The sequence below is a fragment of the Strix aluco genome, chromosome 3, assembly GCF_031877795.1.
Source record: "Strix aluco isolate bStrAlu1 chromosome 3, bStrAlu1.hap1, whole genome shotgun sequence".
NCBI classification, from domain to species: Eukaryota; Metazoa; Chordata; class Aves; order Strigiformes; family Strigidae; genus Strix; species Strix aluco.
In genome coordinates this window covers 16,498,564-16,521,699 of record NC_133933.1, presented here as the reverse complement: position 1 = coordinate 16,521,699, position 23,136 = coordinate 16,498,564, and the positions used below count along the sequence as shown (strand labels likewise).

The following is a 23,136-nucleotide window of genomic DNA, read 5'->3' as shown; positions in this document are numbered from 1 at the left end:
ATGGGATACACTCTACAAGGTGTGAAAATGTGAACAACATTTGTTGCAGGTTGAAAAGTATTCTGGTTTTAACTGTTACTTTTCTATTCGGTACCAGCACTAATACACACTTTTAGTAACACTTCGCTTTTCCCCTCTTATTCTTCTGTCTTGAATATTGGGAAATATAAAGTACATTCACTTGAAAGAGGCAAAATAATCCTCAAAATGGAGAAAATAAAGTAAACTCAAAACACATCAGAACACAATGCACTTTGTAAAGGAAACGTGGCTCTAGAAGGTCTAAGTCAAGTTTTCACCTCCTCAGCTATTTTTCTTAGCAGTACCACTTGAAACAAAAGCCTACCATTTTGACTTCCAATTCTGAATAAGTAAATGTCAATGAGGCTCCTCCAGTGATATTTTTGGTATAAAATTACAGAGACTATAATTATGAGATGCAGTTCTTCAGATGGTTTCAGTATGTTTCAAAAGCCAGGTGGATGGGTTTGTTTCTTTTTTTTTTTCCCCTTCCCAACCCCCCCAACAGATGTTCCCACTAGTGGAACATGCTCTGCATTATTAGCTTTTTATAAGAATAGACAAGCATGTAATGTATTCTGTCAGAAGTTTTATGGACAATGAGCAGTAGTTATTGGAAGCAATTCTTATTATGGTAAAAAGAAAGAAAAGCCACACACAAACCCTCAAACCAACCTATTCTGGAATTCCTCTAGTCCAACAGCTTCCTATTCTAACTTCCATATGGGCAGAAAGTGAATTGACTGCTGCTTCATACTGACACAACAGACTGCCTATGTACAGCAGGTTACAGTATCTTGACTACACATAGTTCTGTTATGCAAGTACAAATGGCAGCACGTGCAAGTATTTCATTGTTCACTATTTTAAGTCTGCAATGTAATTTTTATAAGGTTTAGAGAGAGACTTGCCTTCTTTCTGAGTAATCCAAATATAAAGCAAAATGGCAAAAACAAAGCCCTAAACATTTGTGTATCTTCTTAAAATTTTCCTTTGGAACATTTCTAAACCAGAAAATATTTTCTGTACAGTTCCTTTTCCTTGAGGTCTTGTTGGCACTCCTTAATTTTCTTGAGAGCACTATGGTCCTGCCTGAAGTCTGAAGTTGTTGTCAACTTCACCAACTTATTGTCTGCAACTGTAATCATCTATCACGTCTATACGCATCAGTCACTTCAGCCAGAATGTCTACAAACTCAGAAGGACAAGGAGTCACATACATACATCTCAGTAACTAAATTGGTTTTACAAGCTAAACTAGCGAGTGTTGCATCGGGACTTGCCCATATTGTTTTAAGCTTGGTATAAGCCTGTTTTCCAGCTCTTATGCATTTAAAGCCACAAATCTCTCAACCGTGCACAGGCAAATGCAGCCCTGGTTCGAACAGTTATAAAAGCACACGATGTCTGCACAAGGCCACGGCCACTGGTCACAAAGCAATGAATGCACACCCCATGCACACTTCTTTGAATAAAGGAAACTCAATTTTACAGTCTTCAAATGAGTATAAATACTTCGGTCACCTCGTAAATATTATCTCAATTTTGCCATATATTCCCTTCCTCTAAGCCCTTCAGTTTCCCTTAAAATCCAGACTGCCTTTTGCAGTGGTTTTGTACTACTACATTACTGAAGGTCACACCGACAGTTTTCCAGCAAGTAGACAGCTAACCTGAGGATTCATTTACACACTTTGGAGACATATGGGCATATATAGAGTTCTAGGAACATATCTTGCCATGGTTAACTTGGTTTGCTTTCAACAATCTTTAACTGTGCGCAGGATCATGGGAATTTCCACCTATAAAGGTGACCACGTGACATTTGTCCTTTGCAAAAGAAACTACTCAAGGATGGGGAGAGCTCAGCTCTCCTGTAGATCAGTGGCAACAGACTTGCAAACCTTAAACTCCATGATTTTCATCCACTGTAACATGCAAGTCAGAGCCCAAACTCAACTAATTAGTACAGTGGAAGGAAAGGGAAAACACTCCCTTTTTGTTCCAAGGAGGGGGGGGAAGAGTACATGTTAACAAACTAATTTTAAGATTGCATAGTTTTCTGCAGGCATGCAAGGTATTTGCCCTGCCTGTGCTCTAAGTTGGACAGCTGTGAGCCACCTATGAAAAATGTGCAGTTTTATCAACATGGCACTGCATTCAAGTTACAAAGCTCTGCTGAGACAGATAAACTTCATCGGCTCAAGCACATTCTGTTCCCAGGTCACACACAAAATATAACTTACTTTGTCTTCAGGGCATGAAGCTAGTTATTAACGATCGGTGCAACAAACCCCAACATGTCTAACTCTTGCCAATCTGACAGCTCAATTATCAAAAGATTCAAATCAGATACAGATTACTTCAATCACAATACACTTCATAGAACATCATTACAATCTATGGAGGAGACTGACAACTCTGTTCCTTTCAAATCTTACTAGCATTTCTCAGGCTTTGTCCTTTGTTCACTTGTTTAGTCATCTGCAATTTCACTATGCGTGGCTATGTATTGCAAAAGAAAAATATGCATCAGTCCTTAATAAACTAACAAGCGCCGTTACTGTATGTGAGAAACAAAAACTGCATTCAAATCTTGAGTGTTGAATAGAATGGGCATTTATTTTATATCTTCAAAAAAAAAAAAAGCACTGCTTTTCAAAAATGAGCAATGGATAATTATTATTTCCTGGAAAGAAATAGGGTGCAGACACAAAAGAAAAATCAAGTTTCAGAGAAGAAATTTTTGAGTACCTGATAATAATATCTGAGAACCCAGCAAAGCCCTTCCACATAGGACTGTACAACTTTACGACGGAATTTCTCATCAGAAGCATCAACATCAAATTTGTTTTTATAGTAGCGCTGTTTCCAACCGGTTTCCCATAACCTGCATAACAAACACAAATAGATGTCAATACATGTTAATATATGCACACTTACATATCTGAATTAAAATATAAGTCAAAGTCACTTGCTACTTCAATTTGCATTTTTATACAATATAAACAAAACCATGAAAACTGATACTCAACAGCAAGAGAGTAAAATTTGATGGTTAACATCATAGAAAATCTAGATGAAATTCTGAAGCTACCATTCCGACAAATATGTCTTCAAAGTACTTGTGAGGAGCTGGGTAGATTTTCAAACACATGCCTGCCGCTGTCAGGATTTTTCAGCAGAGTTCCTAGTCGGCAATTTCATCTTTCTTATCGGGAATCTACTACCAAAACTGCCATTTGAACTTTGTTCTTTAACTCTTCCAACCACTAGAAAGAGAATAAATTCTTCCCTTTATTTTGTTTAATCTACCCTAGGCCAAAATCTTTATTTTACTGGAATATCTTCTCATATCAAGTTAATTCCTCCATTCTTAATGCCCCTCTCAAGCTGAGAAGTGATATAATTTCCCTGCTACTCAAAATAAAAAGTAAGCAAACAAACAATAAGCAGCAGCAGGTTGATTTCTATGTTCTAATGCTGTTCAGACAAGCTATGATTACCAGCAGAATTATCCGCAACTCAGGAATCCCGTGCTTGCTGACTCACATCAGACAAGTTCCCTTTTACATGGGGATTTTTCCATCTTTCGTGCCAGAGATGAATATTGGAGTCAAAAGAGCAATCTCAGACATCATTTATCCTTACTTCACACAGCTCCCCCTTATGTCTGTCTATGGATGGGGCAGGGGAAAACAAACACTTGCTCATCTTTGACAGACAACCATCTGAATCCCTCAGCTCTATGCATAACGTTAAGGAAAAAAGTGAATAATGTGCTATATTGTGTCACATTTCAAGCAAGAATATTCTCTGAAGATTAACAGTAAGCACAGACCATAGGCTCCTTGAAAAACTGAAAATGCAGGGGAACTACAGCTGTGGTGGGCATGGGCAGCAACAGGCATCACTGCCTACAGACTCCAGAGCTTTTCTTCCTTGCACATGTTATCCGCTCACTACACCGGCTGTGTTCCCTGTCACTCAAGAGGTGACATGTCAGTTTTGGGAGAACAGCTGTGCCACAAGCAAGAAGCTATTAATATGCACATAAAACTTCAAGTTGTTAGTCCTAACAGACATGACGTAATCTTGGAAATTCCAGTTCAATTCAGAGACTGCCTTCTAAAGAGGTAGTTTAAGTAATGGAAAGATTAAGCTCTTCTTAACATGTGGTTCAATCATGATATCATGCTTCAGAACTGGCCTCCCTCACAAAACTACCTGGGTGGTTTGTTGGGTTTTTTGTTTGTTTCGTTGGGTTGTTTTGGTTTTTTTAGATTTAACCCTACTATTCACCATAGTACATGTGTGTTTTGGTATTCAAGCAAACTAGAGTAAAGCAAATCACAAATCTGATTTAGAAACTGGTTAAACCAGATAATCCCTTAATTTTTTTTTAAAATTGAATTTTATTCTCAACAATTCAAAACTTGACATTGATTACCACATCTGAAAACCATCATGCAAGACCCCTTTCCACAAAGCCTGTGACCACTTTAAATTACATACAGAATCTGAAGCACACAAGTAACCTGTGAGGTCAGCTCAAACTTACACTTGTCAGAATCTCCTAGAGCAATAAATAGCATATGAAGCCTTTAAGAGAGAGCAAAGATCAACTTATGCTGTTTCACATGATGCATACCCTTTTGGTTTTGCAAAAAGGATCTTCCCTTGCTTCTGTATCAAGTTGGTTGCCTGATACAGAGATACCTTTTAAAGTCTGACCTGAGCTAGTTCAAAGATGATTCAAACTGATGAGGAGGTAGGGAAACCAAGAGATGTTTTCAAGACTTTTAAGAAAGCCAGGTGAGCAAGGACAGAGCTACTGGCACTGAAGTCTTGAAGGACAGAGTCAAGAACACCTCCAGCCTATGAACATCTGACCCCAGGAGCTCCCTGGCAGCTAGACACTTGCATAAATTTCAAAAGCCTTTTCTGTAAGATAATAAAAAAACCGATCTGCCAGCTGACTAGAACTATTAGTTCTAAAGTCATTCTAAACACAAAATACATGCAACTTTGTTGCATCTAGTACATTTATGCAGTTGTTTCTACTTGGAGTGAGAAGCACAAAATTATTTTCTACTCAGAAAAGGATCTGAATAAATATTCTAAGCTACAAAAGAGCTTAAATAACTGCGGACAAAAGTAGCATATCCTTTTGGTTGACAATATCAACCCTGCCGAAACTATTGCTACTCATAAATCACCATGGTTCATGCACACTAGTTGCTACAAAACTGTTAAAGCTTCTTTTAGATCTCTGCTAAAACTCAAATGGAAAGCAACATTAAAATTTTTCCTAATTTTACATAACAATTCTGCTTGCTTGATTTAAAAAAAAAAAAAATCCATTCAGACTGGCACATACAAGAAAGAAAGTAAGAATGAGAGCTAGAATATCTGATATTGGAAGATCTGATGAGCTAGATATCACAAATATATCACAAAAACAGTGCTGGACACTAGTGACCAGTACTTCACAATAAAGTAACCCTTATTGTTTTCCTATGTCCACCTGTGTCAATGGACTCTACAGAAAACAAAAACCTACTGGTTGCATTTATCGGGGCAGAACCTTTAACAAAAAATGATAAGGGCCTTCACCCTTCACTTAAAGAGAGATAGCTTGATTTAAACCTTTGATAAATGCAGACTCACTGGTAATTCACTGTCAGTTAATTCTCATAAAATTCCTATCCCTTAATCATCTAGGGATCAGCCATCCTAAGACATTTAGAGAAACTCGTCATAGATGAAACAGGGCCTGCTACAAATCAAATATGGAGGAGAACATATTGCAATAGTCAAGATAAATAATGCTGTACACGTGAATGTAACTGAAATGTATGGGTTAAATAGCTCAAAAATTCAACTGCAAAACAGCGGCATTCAGCTCACATAATCAAAACTGAGCAGTGAATGTCTAGCCAATCTAGTGCTTGGTCTCAAAGGGAGTAGTGGCTTGGAGGATGAAAACCTGCATGCATACTAATCTAGATACTTAGATTTAACAGCTATAGCTTACACATCTCACTGGAATTTACTGAATATTCTAACCCTCCACATTAATTACCAGTGGATAAAAAGATCATAGAAAAGCATCTGAAGGCACTGCTGCTCTAAGCTAAATGGCATTAATTAGACTGCATCTATTTCAGCAATTTCCTAACAAAGTGCTACAAAAAATGGCTTCACCTGATATTATCCTCTGGCTCAGGTTCACTGTCACTATCTTCAGCTTTTCGCTTAATTCCTCCTGTCAGGGATGGGCTGCCATCAGAAGTGAGGCTGGTATTTGGAGATGAAGTTGTCTAGGGTCAGAATTATTACAGATAAATGGTGGGGAAGAGAAAGGATTTATTAGGCATTTTAATTCAAGTTAAAATTAACAGCTTTGTGATAATCATGTGCATTGTTTTTAGTTCCCCAAAAACTCAAGACAAAAGCTACATAACCCTTAAGCTATTAAGTCAAGTAGCAAAGGAAAAGAACAACACATCTTTGTATCAAAAGACAGGCATTGATACATGTAGGCAAAAAGTTCATTGCACTTGAGAGAAAAAGATGTAATAAACAAGACAGTATAAACTGTTAAAACATGCTATTTTTGATATATTCCAATTTCACTTTACAGCAACAGTGAAAAATGCATACAGACTACCATAAAAATGCTGCTTGTAATTCAGAACTGGCAGAAATACTCGAAGTTTCTTCACAACTGATCTTTTAAACTCTTTTCAAATCTATCTGTTTTAATATTACAGTCTAAAAGAAACTTCTCCCATTCCATAAAGGAACTGATTTGCTTAACCCACGTGTAAAAGTCTGAAGATTAAAAGGGATGAATAGCAGAAATTATACTTTGAAAAAGTATATTGTGTTTAGACTTAAGAGACAGAATACGCATCTTTACAATGAAGAGGACCTTTAATTTGTTCACTGTTCGGATGAAGATTTATGCTCAGAAAAAAATATTTGTCGTAATTGTTATTTAAAATCAACAATCAAGACTTCTAACACAGCACTCAACTTATTTCCAGTTTTCCCTCACTTTCTAGTACCTTTCAAAAAACTTCATTTAAGTTTCTCCTCTGCCCAGTGTAAAGCAATGCTTTGGAAAGCAAAAGCAGCTGACAAACATGTAGCTATGCAGATCACAGATTTCCAAAATACAGGTATCTATGTCTGTGTGCATATGCAAATTCCAAAAAGAACATTAAAAGACCTCCAGCTCAACTATTCAGTTTGTGTCTCTCACAAACCTTCTAAGGAAGTTCCTAAAACTCACAAGGAGGTTTGACTCCATAAGTAGCAAACAAGTTTGGGGAGAAGAGCCACCGTATTTGACTCAGATGCATTCACCTCACACTTGCCCTCCTAGAACTATTTAATAAGCAGTACCATACCAAACATTAAAATAAAGAACACAATTTTATTCAAGTAGTCTCATAAAAATTGGTTATTAAAAGCCACTTCCTTGAAAAGCAGACACCAGAAAAATTTATTTTTCAAGAAAGCTTGCTGGGGTAGAGAAAAAACGTGTCCAGAGTAAGACCTTCTATGTGTAGATATCTTTGAACATCTACTTACAGAATTCTGTCTGTCATGCATTCTCATCTCAAAGGCAGCTTGTCTAGGGTTACTGATTGCTTGAGGACTAGATCGATTTCCAAGAGCTTGAGGGGAAAACTGTCCACCAGGAATAAAAGAAGGCTGATCCCTCTAAAAGATAAATATAGACAAGTATACTGAAAAAGCTGTGTGATCTCCACAGCAGCGTGACTGATGCTCTCTCACAATTTTCAGATTAACATGTTATATAAAACAAGCATAATTTACTCATGCAGTTCAACTTTAGTTATGTTTAACAATCTCAACCAGATGACACTCACAAGTGAGACTCTTACATTCCTATAGTTTATTGAGCTCTTTTAAAAAACCCAAACAAACCCTGCATTTTGTGCCCATGTTCTTTCTACATGGGCTGAAAGGCAGTTTTTTAGGGAACTGAGACTTCATCTAACTTACTGGGAAGAACGTAGTCTTTGTAAGCAAAGTGAATAACCTCTTCCACTCTAACAGGGATAGTCAGAAAATACGTAATTTTAAAAATAAACACAAGATCTAGACAGTACTCAAGAGTGGGGATATCATATGACCCTAAAGTTTTGGAAGCTACACTTATCTGAATGTTCGAACCAAGAACAATGCTATGTTAAAATGAACAGACAAGAGCCCCTTTATAAAATATCAGAATATTTTGCGAATAGAAGAAAACTCAACATTGTTCCAATAGCATAATTTGAAAGAATTCAGCTTACATGGGTCAGAAAGGGCAAACATGATCCCACAACAGCCAATGCTTCTCTATTACATCTGAGAGATATTTGGCAACACTGACTTGCTTGCAGGCAGAATGTGAAATAACTATAGTTTGGGGTAAACCTGCCTTGCTTTTTTAGAAACATGACTCTAATCAAGCAAATCCATTTGATGCAAACTGGTGTATGTATTTAAACCTAAACTCTTACGTGAACCTCCACTGCCCTCAGCAATACAATTGCTGAAAAAACTTGTGTCAATGCATGGAAAAGCAACTCCTGTACAGTGACCATGCTGAAGCATCACTAATACTCATGAAATGCAGATCTGTGTAGATGTGAAGGATACAACATACAGCTACCATCTAGCACATTCAACACTCTTCTTCCTTTCCTTTTTAAGAAACCTTTAATATGCAATTCCTTCTTTCAAAGCTTCAGTCTACAAAAAGCCATGAAAAAACCCTTTAAAAATAAATTTACATGCAGGCCAGAAAATACCATGATTACAACTGCAGTTTCAACCAACACATCTGCTGAAAGCTATAGTATGCATTTTAATTCTTGCTAGTTTTTACACTGTGAAAGAAATTAGTTTACCTTCATTCTTTTTCTTTTTTCTTTTTGTCTCCTTTTAAAGTTATCCTAAATAGAGAATAAAGAGAACTAAAGTCAGTCAAATATACAGATTTCTTGGAAAAAATATTTCATTGTAATTTTCTATTGACCAGAAGGCCATAAGGATTTTATGTAGTGTTCTGAGTAAGACATAGGTCAATTCTTGTGTCTGCAAATCCAATGGAAATGGGATAGAATTTTCTATTCTGTGCTGAAAACCTAGCTGTGTATTCAAAGCCCCATAACTTCAGTAATGGCTTGTATAATCTACTAAGTTTAGCTATAGTCTTACTTCAAGGTGACAGCAGTGTCAAAGGACACAAGCTCCATTGTCTCCACTGGAACAGTGGCCAGAAAGGAAAAAAAAAAAAAAAGTAGGAGACACACAAAAGTCATAGAAACAGGAAAATAAGAGGCTCAAGGAAAACTATTTCTTATTTTCAGGCCATGGAAGCTGAAAACTTGAACATCAAATTAGCATTTCCACTTCAAGAAAGGTACAGGCTGTGGCAATTATAAACAAAACATTTTGCTAGTACTGGCACAGTATTTTTTGACTGGAATTCTGCTCTTTGATTCACAAGGTGTTTTATCCCCTGTACTTAACAAATAAACTGGAATACGTCTGAGAAAAACCGCACAAACTGCAGAAACAGACCAAAAGAACAACGACTTATGGACACATTTCAAATGACAGAAGGTACTGCAAGGCAAGAATGCACTTGGAATTCAAATTCCATATTTCACCTCTGCTCATGGCTTGCAGTTCCACAGGGTGCACCAAATTACAAAACAATTCCTTCTTTGGTTTTAATAGTGGCTATTCAAAAAGCTACAAGCAGTAACAGAACTCACATACAGTTTTCATTTTGCTGTTACTTGGGATAATCAGAAAAAACAGGCCTTGCAATCCAGGAAAAGAAAATCAACTGGAAGCATGCAATTCTTTTTTGAGTATAGAGAAATTCACTACAGTTTATAAAAAAACCAAACTATGATTAAAACCGAACTCCAAGAATGTAACAAAAAAATTACATCATCGTCTTTTCTCTTTTTGAAAATACTATCTTCAACTTCTCCAACAGCTAACATAATCATCTGGACCCTCTGTAGGTTGACAAAACCACTTTCTGTGAGGTAGCCCTGCAAATTAGAAAATAATATTGTTAAAAAAGCAGCCTATTTTTGTAGCAAACACACAAATACTTTTAAAGAAGAAAAAAAATTTTACCCCAGTTTTGTGCACCACATTTTTATATATGTTAACCAGTCGATCAATTGCTCCCTCCCTAAAAGCAAACAAACAAAAGCATGAGATTCTTATCATTTAAAACCACAGTAGGTATACTTGCAGGAGAGGAAAACATATATTCTCATCTACCTGATCTCCAAAGATGGCAGATGAGGAAGAAAGTCATTTCCCACAAAGAAGCACATAAAGACCCAGTCATCAACACTTCTTTCAAAATCAAAAGTGAAAGGCAAACTGGCCATAGTGAGTTCTCTTTCCAAATACTGCAACACACACACACACAAAAGAAAAAGGACATTAGAAAACACTGTGTATAGAGTTTAAAAACTTTATTTATATAAAGCAGATATAGTAACTGCTTCAACATACCTCTCGCAAAACACATAATCGGATGAAGATAAATTCTTGTTCAGCAATAGGAAGACTGTCTGCAAACTGATCGTGCTAAAATAAAAGGAAAGAGTTGCATTACATCCAAGCTCACCTTAAAGTTTCACCAGCATATTTTAAAGGCTTGTTTTGAGAGGAGTTAAGAGGTAGACAAGTACAGTTTCTCAAGTTCTTATGCCAAGCATGCATTTTGCTACTTTGTATGCCTTAAGTTACTGATCATCTTCTCTCACCAGTGGAAAAAAAAAACACCAAAACAAACAACAAAACACCGCAAGCGAGGATGTTAGGTTTGGCATAATAATTTTGTGCTATAGAAGTACAATTTTTACTTATTAATATAAGAGGAAAGCTAGGTAATTCCAATAATATAATTTGTATTACGTTTCAGCTCAAGCCAACAGCAAGAACAATTTGAGGATCTCATTAAAACATAAATTAGCTTACATATAATAAGAATTTCTAGAAATAGGAAAATTCTTACCTTCCCTTGTTTTTCTCTGGGCAGACCTTGGCAATCTTTAACCTCATGACCCATCTGGTTACAAAGAGCACATGGCTTAGGTTTATTTGGTTTAAACTCTTCCCTAATTATAGTGAAGTTTGGTTCATGTGTAGCTAACCCAAGCATAATCAGATCAGCTACCAATCAAAAGAGAAGAATAAAATAGAATGAAGGATAAACATTATTAAGCTTTTTTTTTTTTTTAAAAAAAAAGAAGTTTAAAAGCAAAGTACATTCTACCTTAAGCAAGTGCGAACACACAGATGTGCCTACCCACAAAATACCCAGATACTACAACTAAGTGAAAGTTAGCCCTTCAGCTATGGACAGCGCTAGATCCTTCTCCATATATTACACAGAGCTTTCAAAAACTAACAAATACACTGGATTATTTACACAAATACAAGTGAAAGCCTAAAAACTACAGCTCAGTTCAACCACAAAACAGCAAAAGAAAGCTTAGCAGGACATACTGCTAGCAAAAGAGAACTCACCATCAGCCCCACACAGACAATGATGAGTGTTTGGGTCATGGTTTGGTTGAGCTACACAAAAGAAAATTATATTTAGTCAACCAAAGTCACATAAAATAAATTATTACTGACCGTACTTCAACTTAAAACAAAATGTTCACGTTTATTTGAATTTTACCTCTTTGTCTTCTAATGTAATCCATGATCTTATGTTCACCTTCACCAGGAGCACTAGCATCAGACAAAATAACCTGCAATACATTTGAATTATGTAAACAATTTATGCCGCCACAGTAAAAAAAAAACCACAACTTATGTAGTTCATATACTGAATCTGACTTATGAATACTTGAAATTCTAATTTGTAGTTTTAACTAGAATATTATGATTCAAAATGGAATTATTTAGGAGTTTGGAACCAATGAAGAGACCCTCATTTTTCTCCACTAATTCTAGGATGATGCTGACATATTGATTCAAATACCACTGAAATTATCACGTTGTTAACTAACATATTTGAAGTTCCCTGCTAAATTATCAGGGCAATCAAAATATGCACTAGGGAACCAACAGATAAAGCAGACATATGCCCTCTTCCATTTAGATCTTCTAAACTCGTAGATACACTGATACATTATCACATTATACAATTCCTTACACTGACATCCAGATGAGCATTAGCATTTATAAAACTCCTGTCTGATGGAGGGAATTAAGCAGAGTCAACTGCCCTCTAATTAGACCACTTTAACAGTCAACTTATAGAAAATAAAACAGCTGCATCTGAGAAGACTGACTATTCTGAGCTCTTGTACAGAGCAATCAAAGGGTTGTCAGAAACAAAACTCAGTGAGTGGAGTGGTTGAGGAACACGAGGAGAGAATTTCAAAGTCCAGAAAGATGGTATGTATTACTTCTGTTGCCTGTCGTCTATTGTCTTCTACCATTAGAATAACAAGAGAAAATGCAGCCTATCTGAGGTAGCAAACAAGTTAAAAAAGAAGTAGTGAAAAGAATACCTATACAATGTATCTTGACACTTTTTCCCAAACAAAGAAAAAGTATTCCTAAAACCCTGTCTCCCATTATATCAAACTGTGGTTTCTACTATCCAATCTTTTCATTGCTCTTAAAAGAAATCAAAACAAATGGTGTCGTTAGACTGTGTTATTAGGATGAAATGTATCTCTGAAGTCCCAACAGAATGTGCAAGCTGGTCCATTATTAATAACAGCACAGTGCCAGAAGATGAGACAAATCTGTTAAATTTATACTCTTCAATCATATTCCAACCCAGCCTAATAGATCACCTTAATTTTCCTGAAGTATGAAACTGTGAAACTTACTGTCAAATTTTTCCACCCTGGGTCACTGTTCAAACGGTCAGCAATGTAATAGCGGAGGCATTTAGCAAGATTGTCCATAAACTCAGTTCCCTAAAAAGTGACAGAAGATAAATTTAACCTTCATTCAGACACTGGCAATTGCTGGTTAAAGTGCAGGATTACTTACTGGGGTAATACAGTTGCTGTCGAATCTCTCTTTCACTTCTTCTGGAGGAAGAATGCCACCTAGAGCAATAAAAACATTTAACAGAAGTAAATCAATATGGAACATTAAAAACATTTTTGCATGATAAAAACCCAGATGGCTCCCCTGATATTAATTAACACTTACTGAAAATTAGTTTAAAAAAACCCTAACAAAACAACAAAACAGCTCTTGCCATTACATTATCTCAATCTTAAAATAAAGTGTTAGTACATTTAGAAATGTTGTTACTTCAGAAAAGTGATTTCATTACCTATTCTGTCAAAAGACTGTGAAAGAAAACTCAAAGAAGCTAAGCTTGCTAAATGATATAAAACATTAGGAAATAATTATTATCTTACATATTCTCCCCTGTGTTTCCACTATCTATTTACTTGGGCTCACAAACATGGTTATATCAACTTCTCTCATCTCTGAGTTTCATAAAGGGTCTTCGTAGTCTAGAAATGCTACAGGAAGAAATGTTAAAAAAGTCTTCGTCCTCCCTTTTAAATCTCTAACTAGGTTATACAATGGCCTTCTCACTTGGGCTGCAGCATTCATTCCTCCTACACAATCACCTGAAGTAATTGCTCCAGACCAGACAGCATGCTTCAGCTACACACACTCCTTTCTCTTGAGTCATGTCATTGTCAACCTGAGAAAGCTGCACTCACTGTTTGCTCACTGAGTTTAGAGTTTCCGCTGTCAAGTAACTAGCCTTGCCTGCAGTTCATTATTCCCGTACAGTAGTATTTTCATCTGATCCCTGCTTTTAAGCCTCAGCTCTCCCTTCATCAAGCCCTACAAATTTGTACTTCCTTCCATAAGAGTTTTGGTTAGTTTCCCACTACTACATTTATCCCTGCTCTTCTGTTCAATTTTTTTCTAAAAGAATTAAGAGTATTCAACACAAATCCATTTCAGGCAGGAGACAGAAGAAGAAAAAAGTGGTATTTTGTTTTATCTTTGGTTCTTAACTTTGGAAAACACAGATCCATCCTTCCGTAGGCTTGCTATCCCCTCCTTCTCCTAGTAACGAACAGACGAATATACACGAAGCAAGACATCCCTTTTCTAAACCTTACTGAAACATTCAAAACAAACAAGGTGAGTCTCACTTGAAAAACCTCAGATATGGTCACAGTTTTACCTTTTGCCAGAATTTCTTGTCTTATTTTTTGCTTCTCTTCAGCAGCTTCCATGCCCTCCTTTGATGCTCTGAATCTTCTTGACCGCTGTTGATTCATTTTTGCGCGTGGAGCCTAATTAAAAGGTATCACAACGCTTGGTTCAGTTATTGCATCTGGACAATCACTTCCTTTCCACTAGTTGTTTTTGGCAGACAAGACAAGTCTTTTGAAATTGGCCAGTTTGTAATTATACAAGCATTTAACATCAGCCTAAACTGTAGCTGAAATAGGGATTCCTGTTAAGTTTCCCTTGCAAAATATATGAAACTTTACAGTGTATCTGCAACCATTATTTATTACATACCCTTTCTCCAACAAGAAACTCCTACAATTGTATTCATAACTCTCGACAATAAAAAGACTACAGCAGACAGTAACTAGCTATTGCTTATGGTGGGTATGTTGGGGTTTTTAGAAGGCTACAGCAACATTTAGTTGGGATTATTTCTATATACACACATATGTTAGGAATTTCTGCACTTGAATTCAGGTTAAAAATCTTTCTACTTAATGATACTCATTTTACCTTTGAGAAACCAAAAAGCCTAGAAAAACAGCCAAAGCTTTTGGGGCCTACCAGCAGTCTCTGCTAGGCCATTTTGGCATTTCTCAGTAAGATTACACCATCTGGATAGAAAAATACTCAGTAGAGCAAAGTTATTAAGAAAAGCTGGCATCTTTTATTAGACCAACTGATGAGAATCAGGGATGGAGAAGGACAAGCTTTCAGCCTCAAATGTCCCTTAGGCTAGCCTGTGAAACATGCCACAGCACAAAGGAGTCACTGCCCATTTTAAGTGCATTTGCTTAAACAGTTTTCTGGTCTTTCCCAGGCTGTGGCGTAAGTTTTTACTAAAGCCACAGAACGAAGGAACATAAGTGGTTTCAGAGTGTTACTGTCTTACAGAAGTTTCCTGCTTTTCAGAAGCAAAGTTCAGACTACAGTAGACTGCATTAGCCAGCTCACACAACCCCATGGACAACTAAACCCATGAATACTTTTAATTACCCTCACCAAAATTAAATTAACAGTATATTTTACCTGTAGTTTTTCATGTTAGAAAAGTATTTCCCAAATGATCTTACAAGAGTGGATGGATGGCATCTACCCTAATTTTACAAACTGCCATTACTGGGAACTAAATATATCAATACTTACTACTCCATCTATAGCCATGTAAAGAAGTCGCCTTGGTCTCACAATATTGAAGATCCTGTCAATATACTCAAAAATCGCAACCATCATTTCATCTTCATTTTTGGGCGCTGGCCTAAAACATAGGGCATTCAATTTAATATGTGAAATGCTATCATTAAATCCTATTTGTGAAGAGAATAAAAAAAATTGCCTTACTTGTCTTCTGGATGTGTACAAGGGTGAATTATACCATTCATATCCAAATATAGGTTATCAAACTCCACCTCATTAGGGTTAGGTTTGCTTGTATCAATTGGAGCCTTGACGCCATTGCACTCTTTAGCCTGTGAACAGTCAAAACAAATACTGTAGTACTTGGTTACAGAAGTATCACAACCAACAGATTTATTAATGTACACACTCATAAAAGTTTATTTTTTTCAAAAGCAGTAGGAAAAAAGATAGCACCAAGCTACCCACATAATTACCTGAAGATGCATGCTTACACTATTAAAATAGCACTTCTTTTAAAAAAAATATGTTTATAAACAAGCGCAACTAGAAGATATTATGATGTGTTCCAGCAGAGTTGGTTCATTTCTGTTGACTGGCACGTATTATAAACAAGAAGTTTCCGTATCTCATATTACTCAAGAAAGCAACTCCTTTTACTGCTAGGACCATACTGACTCCCTCAATATTTAGCGAAGGGACTTCAAAGTTTCTAATATGACGCTATAACTTTAACATGATAGCCAAGAAGAATCAAAGTCCTTCTACTTTAAACATTTAGTTCCCCAGCTTGACACATCCAAGCAAACTCGCACCTCTGCCTTTTCTCACTGCAATCCAAAATTTCAGTCACACACACAACTGGGGAGTCAGGGCAGTAGAAGTGATTCATCTATGGCTGATGACATATTGGAGCCCAGCTGATGACATGAGAAGCTTCCCAAAGTATATCAGCACATCCTGGTGAGCAAAGGACAATGAGAAAGAGGACAACTAGAAAGAGGTCTTCTCCCAGACTCCTCTACACTGAGAAGGAGATCCTTTCACATTCCACCAGCCAAATCTCCTCGTTGGGGGTATATATGTCTGTCTTTTCCTCATGACTATCAAATGCACCAAGATGCTCAAACCCCTGAATTCTTCAACTCCTGCCTCCAAGTTTGTCTGTGGATATATTTGAAATGCTAAAGAAAATCCAGTCCTTATCTTCCACAAGTACGTAAACTTTTTACTCTAATGCTGCACTTCCTCTACGTCAGTGCTTTTTCTACTGCCAGGCTGCTGCCTAATGAACATGAAACCCAGGCCACAGTGCAAATGGTTAACTCGATGTGAACTTATAATGACCCTAAACCACCTATAGCCACCTATGTTCCTGTACTACTCTGACATTCTTGAACACTTACAACAGGTGTTACAAGGTAAACCCAGAAGTACAAAGAAAACAAATCTCTGCTGAATTGGAAGTAATAAATAATCCCACATTATTCTGCATGTGCTGTCATGTCAACGAAGGTGAAGAGAACAGTCTCTCTAATCAGCCCCAGAGCAGAGACTGGAGTTGGCACTGTAACACCTACATAAAAAAACCCCTCATCCCCCTCTCCCAAGCTGTCAAAGCAAGCAGTTTTGAAACACTGGTGAGTGTTTCAGAGTGGCTACCCTACAAGATGGATTAGCAACCACATTCAATTTTGTTTCCTCACCATATGCTTGGGTTTTTTTGTTTGTTTTGTTTGGGGTTTTATTGTTTATTTCATTTAGTTTGGTCACAGGAATTGTGAGCAACTCGGCATTCTCCCTTTTCAAAGCAATACCACCAGCCAAACATGTAAACCACCCAATTAAACACCAACAGCATCAGTGATGGAAGAGACCTAAGCTGATCAAGAAAAAGTCAAATGATTTCCAGAGTAATTATGACCAGAAAGGGTTATAACTTCGCAAAGTTGGAATGAAGCATACTCTTGAATAGCTTGGCGTAAAGCAAAATTAAAACAAAATTAATGTCATGTTGTTACATAAAGGCTATGATTACAGGATTGCATGAGACAGGAAGGAAAAATGTGATATTGTTGGTTCTCTCATTCACGTGAAACTTATTGGTAGCTGATGAACCAACATCAAGCATTTCCTCTGAACTTCTATTTGCAGACTTGCTGCCCACTACTCATTAAATGAGTTTCCGTATCTCTAATACAGAGCTCAAACTATCAGATTCAAAAGGAAAAAAAGCCTTACAGATTGTACCATCATCTTCCTTACAATTTTCCTGCTTAGAGAAGCAGCAGAACTAGCTGAACTTATTGCAGTGTTAAAAGGCAAAAATTAAAACCTCTAAAGCAAAATAAATCTTTATTCAGTATTTACATTTTTCAGTCATAGGTGTACAGAATTCTTCAAAGGCAATTTGGTGACGTAATTTTTAAATAACCGAACGCTAAGTCCCTCTATTTCACATCTTTAAAACAGGTGAAATCTCTGCTCGTTCACATCTATCTTACACTATTCATCCAAACTAGTCAAATCCTGACAGATGAAGTCTTGCCCACTGTTTGCTTCCTTTAGTGAACTTTCTATAACACACACACAACAGTCACGTGGTTTTAGAAGAAACTAATTGTCAGGTACAAACACTGTACTGTAGCTTGCAGTTCTAATAAAATTACTCTGGGCAACCAAGATTTACAATTTTAAAAGAAGAATATTCATTCTGGTTTACATCAGATAAAAGGATGAGAAGCTTGCCTTGTGTTCTACTTGATCTTTCATCAAACCTCTTGCCAGAGCTAACTGTGACTCAGAAGATATCAAAGGCTTACAACTATGTGATATGGAAAATAAAACTGCCCCCATCACAGATCTTACTTTCAGTCTTGAAGGTAAAGCAAAATAAGTACAATCTCTTTCAGATGGCTTCGAAAGCCATTCAGTTTTCATCTGCACAGTGCTATGTCAGCAACTTTACCATTACATCCTCATAAACCTATCAGATTTTTAATGTAACAGCCCTGTAAAAGGTTTAAGTATCTGGGAGTGATATCTCTTGTGATATAACGAACTGTTCACTTTTAATCTACAACCTCTTTTGAAACCATTGAAAATAGATCTTCAAATATGATACTTTAGTTACAGCTTTATTAATTTGTATGAATTTGATTAAGAATATTCTCTCCTGGATTTTATATTATCTTCAAGATCTTCCTCTTATTCTTCCTGCTCAGCTTAAGAAGATTAATCAGATTTAAGAAAAAGAAATAATCTAGCAAGGTAAGAGAAAAAGGATCAACTTTTTAATATTTCAAAGAGACAAGCTACTGTGAGATACAAAATTTCTGATTAGAGAGATTTATAAGCAATCCTAAAATACACATAGAGCTGATTACATCGTGAGAGAAGTTTAAATTCATCTACAGTAAGACAAGCTACAGCTTCTCACTACTGTCCTAGTTCGCTCTCAAATCTATGATCAAATTTGAATATAAAAATACTTAATGAATATGATTTATCCATGTGCTTCCTTACTGTAATTGCGATGCGCTCTTAAGTTGGAACAAATCAACACAGATGAGGACATCAGGATCTGACACCTCAGGTACAGTAAATCTAACTTAGCCCCATGGAATTTGTCATATCTTTTAATAACGAACATTCGCTGTTACAAGCTCAATTCTTAAAGATCAAAAAAAAGGACAAGCACAGTAAAACCAAGACTATACATACCCTTATTTTACCTAAATATTAGAGCAGTTTTGATTACATAAAGATTAATCTAAATGTTTACAAATGTGATGGAAAAGATAAGTCTTCTGCTCCTAGAGAAAACTGTACTTAATTGTTACAGATTGCAGACATATTTGCTGTTTAAATTGTGACCACTTTTATATAGATCTTAAAGCATTAGACAGGAACAGCTAGACAAACTTGTAAGACAAAAACGTAAACCACCCATTCATAGTGAAGACAAACCTGTAAAAACAACCTATGTTATACTGTCAAAACTCTACATGCACCCTTTTGATCAGAAGAACACTGCTTCAAAACATCACAACTAAACTTCACCTCATGGTTACTGAGTGCCAAGGCTATCTTGCCAGTGTGTTATAAATATGACAGATAACTATTAAAGCTGCTCTCTCCACAGTCTAACTTTACTGCTGAAATGGATGTTCATTCATCCAGGTGAACTTTTGATGTAATGAATCAAAGGGGGATTCGGTGAACAAAAGGCTTAGACTGTACAGCCAGCTGTGATGCTGACTGTAAACAAAAGAACAAACCGTTCACCTTTGTGAGTTCCAGGCTTTGGTGAAAGGTGATAAAGCAAATCAACCAGCACAAGTTGAAGACAACAGGCAGGATACACACACACACACATCCAGATGTTAATACTCTGAAGACCCACAGCCCTGGCTGGGAGAAAGCGAATGCCATGTCAACAGTCATATGCTCCATAGGTGTAGCTGGTAGAGACACATCATTCCCCAATCCCCCCCCAGATCCCCTTGCCACCCACTTTTCTCCAGCAGACATGAACATGACACATGTACCGGACAGCCCTCTAAACTGAGGGTTACCCAGATCCTCAGAATAGATGACATCAGAGATGACACAAAACCCAAGTTTGGTTAAAGCAGCCACAACAATCACTGCTAGCTCTCAACAGCCTATTCCAGAGTAAGCACTCATACGAGCAGCTATTAAGCTATACTTGTAAACCCACAAACCACCTTTTTCTGTAGTAGTTCCCCCAGGCAGACAAATCCTCAAATCTTATCTACCCACTGGAATAAAAAATCCACTCTTGCAGCTACAGGTAAAATAAACTTCACACATCATGCTGAGAGAGCCTACCTGAAACCACAATTGTAACAAAAACAAAAGACTAAATCACAGTATTAACTGTGCAATATCTGATTAATCCAAATCTACAACTCTGTTTCATGACCTAAATCTGAAACGCAGTAACACCCTGAATGTGTTCAGAAGAACCTAATACTAAAACTGATCTGCCTGCCATTCGCATACACTGAATCTTGCTGAAGGCAGGCAGGTCATACATGCAGTCAAAAAGAAACCAGTGCCAATAATACAACCACTTTACTCTCTTTTCCCTTACCTTCTCCACCTTGCCCACACATTTCTACTTATCTCCTTCACAGCACAGTGTTTCCCAAATGCAAGGCATGTCTCTCCCAGTGAAGGATAGGAGGTAGCAAAAAGACAGAAGCCACAGCACGTGCTCAGCAGCAGGTACATGAACTTTCAAAAACAGTGAAGAAGAGCAGAACGCAGCTACTACAACCTGACAAAAAAATGATACAAATTATTTGGAAAACTATACAGGAAAAACAGTTTGGGAAGCATAAACTCATGGGTTCATCTTCTCTGAAAAACTTTGGCTGTTAGCCCTGAAGAGAGTAACTTGCACTGTAAAGCTACCATAGTGCAGCTATTCAAATCCAATGCAAGTCTGCACTGTCACTGAAGGGAAACACCCCCCTCCTGCCTGTCACCTTCCATCTCCTACTGTGTCCCTAGGACAGATGGCTCAAGCATTCACGTGGCCGCAGTGACATGCACAAAGGAGCCAGCCTATCCGAGAACCTGCCTAGCAAAAACATATAAACAAACATTATTTCAGCTGCGTTATCTCCTAGAAAGGGCTCCCTGGCTAACCGTACAGACCTTTGTGCAAGGGAAAGCACAGACAGAAGCCATCAGCTGAAGGCAGTGACCAGCCAGCTTAAAGCAATCATCCATACCTACTACAAGCTGCAGGTTAGTGAAGACCACTTGTGGGGTCCAGCTGTTAGGTTAGGACTGAGACTTCACCGAAAAGATTCTTTTGTTGCTATGAAAAGACAGATTTTAGAGGATGTCTTTGGAAAAATCAGCTCCCTGTTTGGGCAGGAGGTATTTCTCCCATCCTAGAAAATACCAGCAATGAAACAAAAAAAGCCAAAGCTGCTCAAGGTTAAAGTGTACAACTACAGACTTGTTTTAAGTCTTGGATGCAAGCATGATATCCTGTGTCAGTGGACACATTAAAAAGAAATAAATATTAAAGTAGGAAGCTGCAGAAACACTAAAACATGAAAGAAAAGACCGACAAAAATAATAAACAAGATCTGAAAATGATACAACTGTGAAGTATTCCAATGCTAGGAGAATGAGAGCCTAAGGAAGTGTATGACCATATGTACACCAAGATAGCATTTTAATCTTATATAAAACCCATGTAGCTATAAATGGCAGCCCAATTTCTTCTCACATGTCTCATTCCTGCCCTCACTCCTGTGCTGGCACCAATGTTCCTGAGTCCACATCACTAGCTGGATCGTGGAACTGATCTGCCTGCAAATACAGTGGACTCATGGAGACAGATGAGTTTCCAGACCCACAAGTTACTTTCGACCATTTACACTTGTATTTCCTTACTCTTTTCAAGGCAGACGGCTTCACTTTTATTTTCAACGAGTCCTAAAGCTTGTTTCAGCTTGTAATTTACAAAAACACTGTTGAAAACCAGAGACTAGGAAAAACATACACAGAAACAAAACAAGAAACAGAATGAAGTATCCCCAGCACTCCTTAGTCACCCTAAGTTTTGCCAAACACTTTCACAAAACCTACTTTTTTTGCCCGAAGCAACACAAAGCCAGAGACTACTATGCCGGGAAGGGCTCATATTTCAATGAGCCATCTGAAGGCTAGAAAATTGTAGGAGAAACATGATTCTCTGCTCCACACCCCCCACTCCTCTCAAACCACTGAACACCTCATGCACGTGAGTGGAAACCAAGCAGGCGCTTGAAGTTCTCGACACCGGCCGCTTTCACCGAGATTAAAAGCACCCAGTTCAAAGGAAAAAAAAAACAACAAACCAACCCCCCCCCCCCCCCCAAACCCCTTGAAAAGGCACACGGAGCGCCCAAGAAAGCAAAGAGGAGGCTGGAGGCGGCACAGTCAAGGCAGGCGCTAAGTACCGGCAGGTAATACTTCCCAAAGTGCCCAGATCTCCCCTTGGCCCCCTCCCGACCCACGGCGCTCCTTCGGTCGCGGGGAGTCCCGGGGGGCCGTCAGAGGGCTTGTCCCCGTCCCGGGACGGGAGGCCCGCCTCACCTTCTCCTCCACGCAGTTAACGATGATGGAGGGGTATTTGCGGCTGAGCCAGCGAAAGAAAGCCGGGACTCCCATGGCGAGCCGGAGGTGCGGGAAGAGAGGGCTGCCGGACCGCAGCCCTGGGCGGCGGCGGCGGCGGCTCCGGGCAAGGCGGCGAGCAGCACTTCCGGGGGCAAAGGGCAGCGCGGGGCACCATGGGGGAGCACGCGCGCCAGCGGCGGCGGAGAGAGGGCAGGGAGCGTCACGTGAGGCGCACGCGGCGGGGCCGCCATTTTAGAGGCGGGTGCGCTGCAGCGCGCAGGCGCGAAGGTGAGGGAGCTGGAGTGGCGTCCGGGCAGAGCTGGCGAGGCTGCGGGCAGGGCTTGCTCGTGTCCGGCCGTGAGGAGCCCGCGGTGTCGCCTTTCCCCGAAATTTGTAGGGGAGGTCCTTAAGCACCTAGATGATGGTCAGAAGGGAAAAACCTGAGAGCGGAGTGATGTCTGAGGTAGCACTGCTGTGCCTGCTCTCAGGCAAGGCTCAGTGTGAAAACTTACCCTCGATTAACAA

At 38.3% G+C, this 23,136-nt stretch overlaps 1 protein-coding gene across 2 annotated transcripts in view; it reads right to left on the bottom strand.

Annotated features, from left to right (window-relative positions):
- Positions 1-22,753, bottom strand: part of XRN2 (5'-3' exoribonuclease 2) — a 51,373-nt gene extending 28,620 nt beyond the window's left edge. Inside the window, exons 1-17 of one of the 2 annotated variants that reach the window (XM_074817551.1) lie at positions 22,591-22,753; positions 15,670-15,797; positions 15,475-15,586; positions 14,276-14,387; positions 13,105-13,163; positions 12,939-13,028; positions 11,771-11,843; positions 11,614-11,664; positions 11,099-11,256; positions 10,594-10,668; positions 10,354-10,487; positions 10,204-10,261; positions 10,008-10,115; positions 8,955-8,999; positions 7,624-7,755; positions 6,229-6,344; positions 2,776-2,911 (exon numbers count right to left, since the gene is read on the bottom strand). In XM_074817551.1, the coding sequence (XP_074673652.1) occupies positions 2,776-2,911; positions 6,229-6,344; positions 7,624-7,755; positions 8,955-8,999; positions 10,008-10,115; positions 10,204-10,261; positions 10,354-10,487; positions 10,594-10,668; positions 11,099-11,256; positions 11,614-11,664; positions 11,771-11,843; positions 12,939-13,028; positions 13,105-13,163; positions 14,276-14,387; positions 15,475-15,586; positions 15,670-15,797; positions 22,591-22,665 (1,662 nt within the window). In that variant the 5' untranslated portion in view covers positions 22,666-22,753. Of the gene's footprint in view, positions 1-2,775; positions 2,912-6,228; positions 6,345-7,623; positions 7,756-8,954; positions 9,000-10,007; positions 10,116-10,203; positions 10,262-10,353; positions 10,488-10,593; positions 10,669-11,098; positions 11,257-11,613; positions 11,665-11,770; positions 11,844-12,938; positions 13,029-13,104; positions 13,164-14,275; positions 14,388-15,474; positions 15,587-15,669; positions 15,798-16,280; positions 16,300-22,590 lie in introns of those variants that run through there. The other variant, XM_074817552.1, reaches the window with a different exon arrangement.
- Between the last annotated feature and the right edge of the window lie 383 nt (positions 22,754-23,136).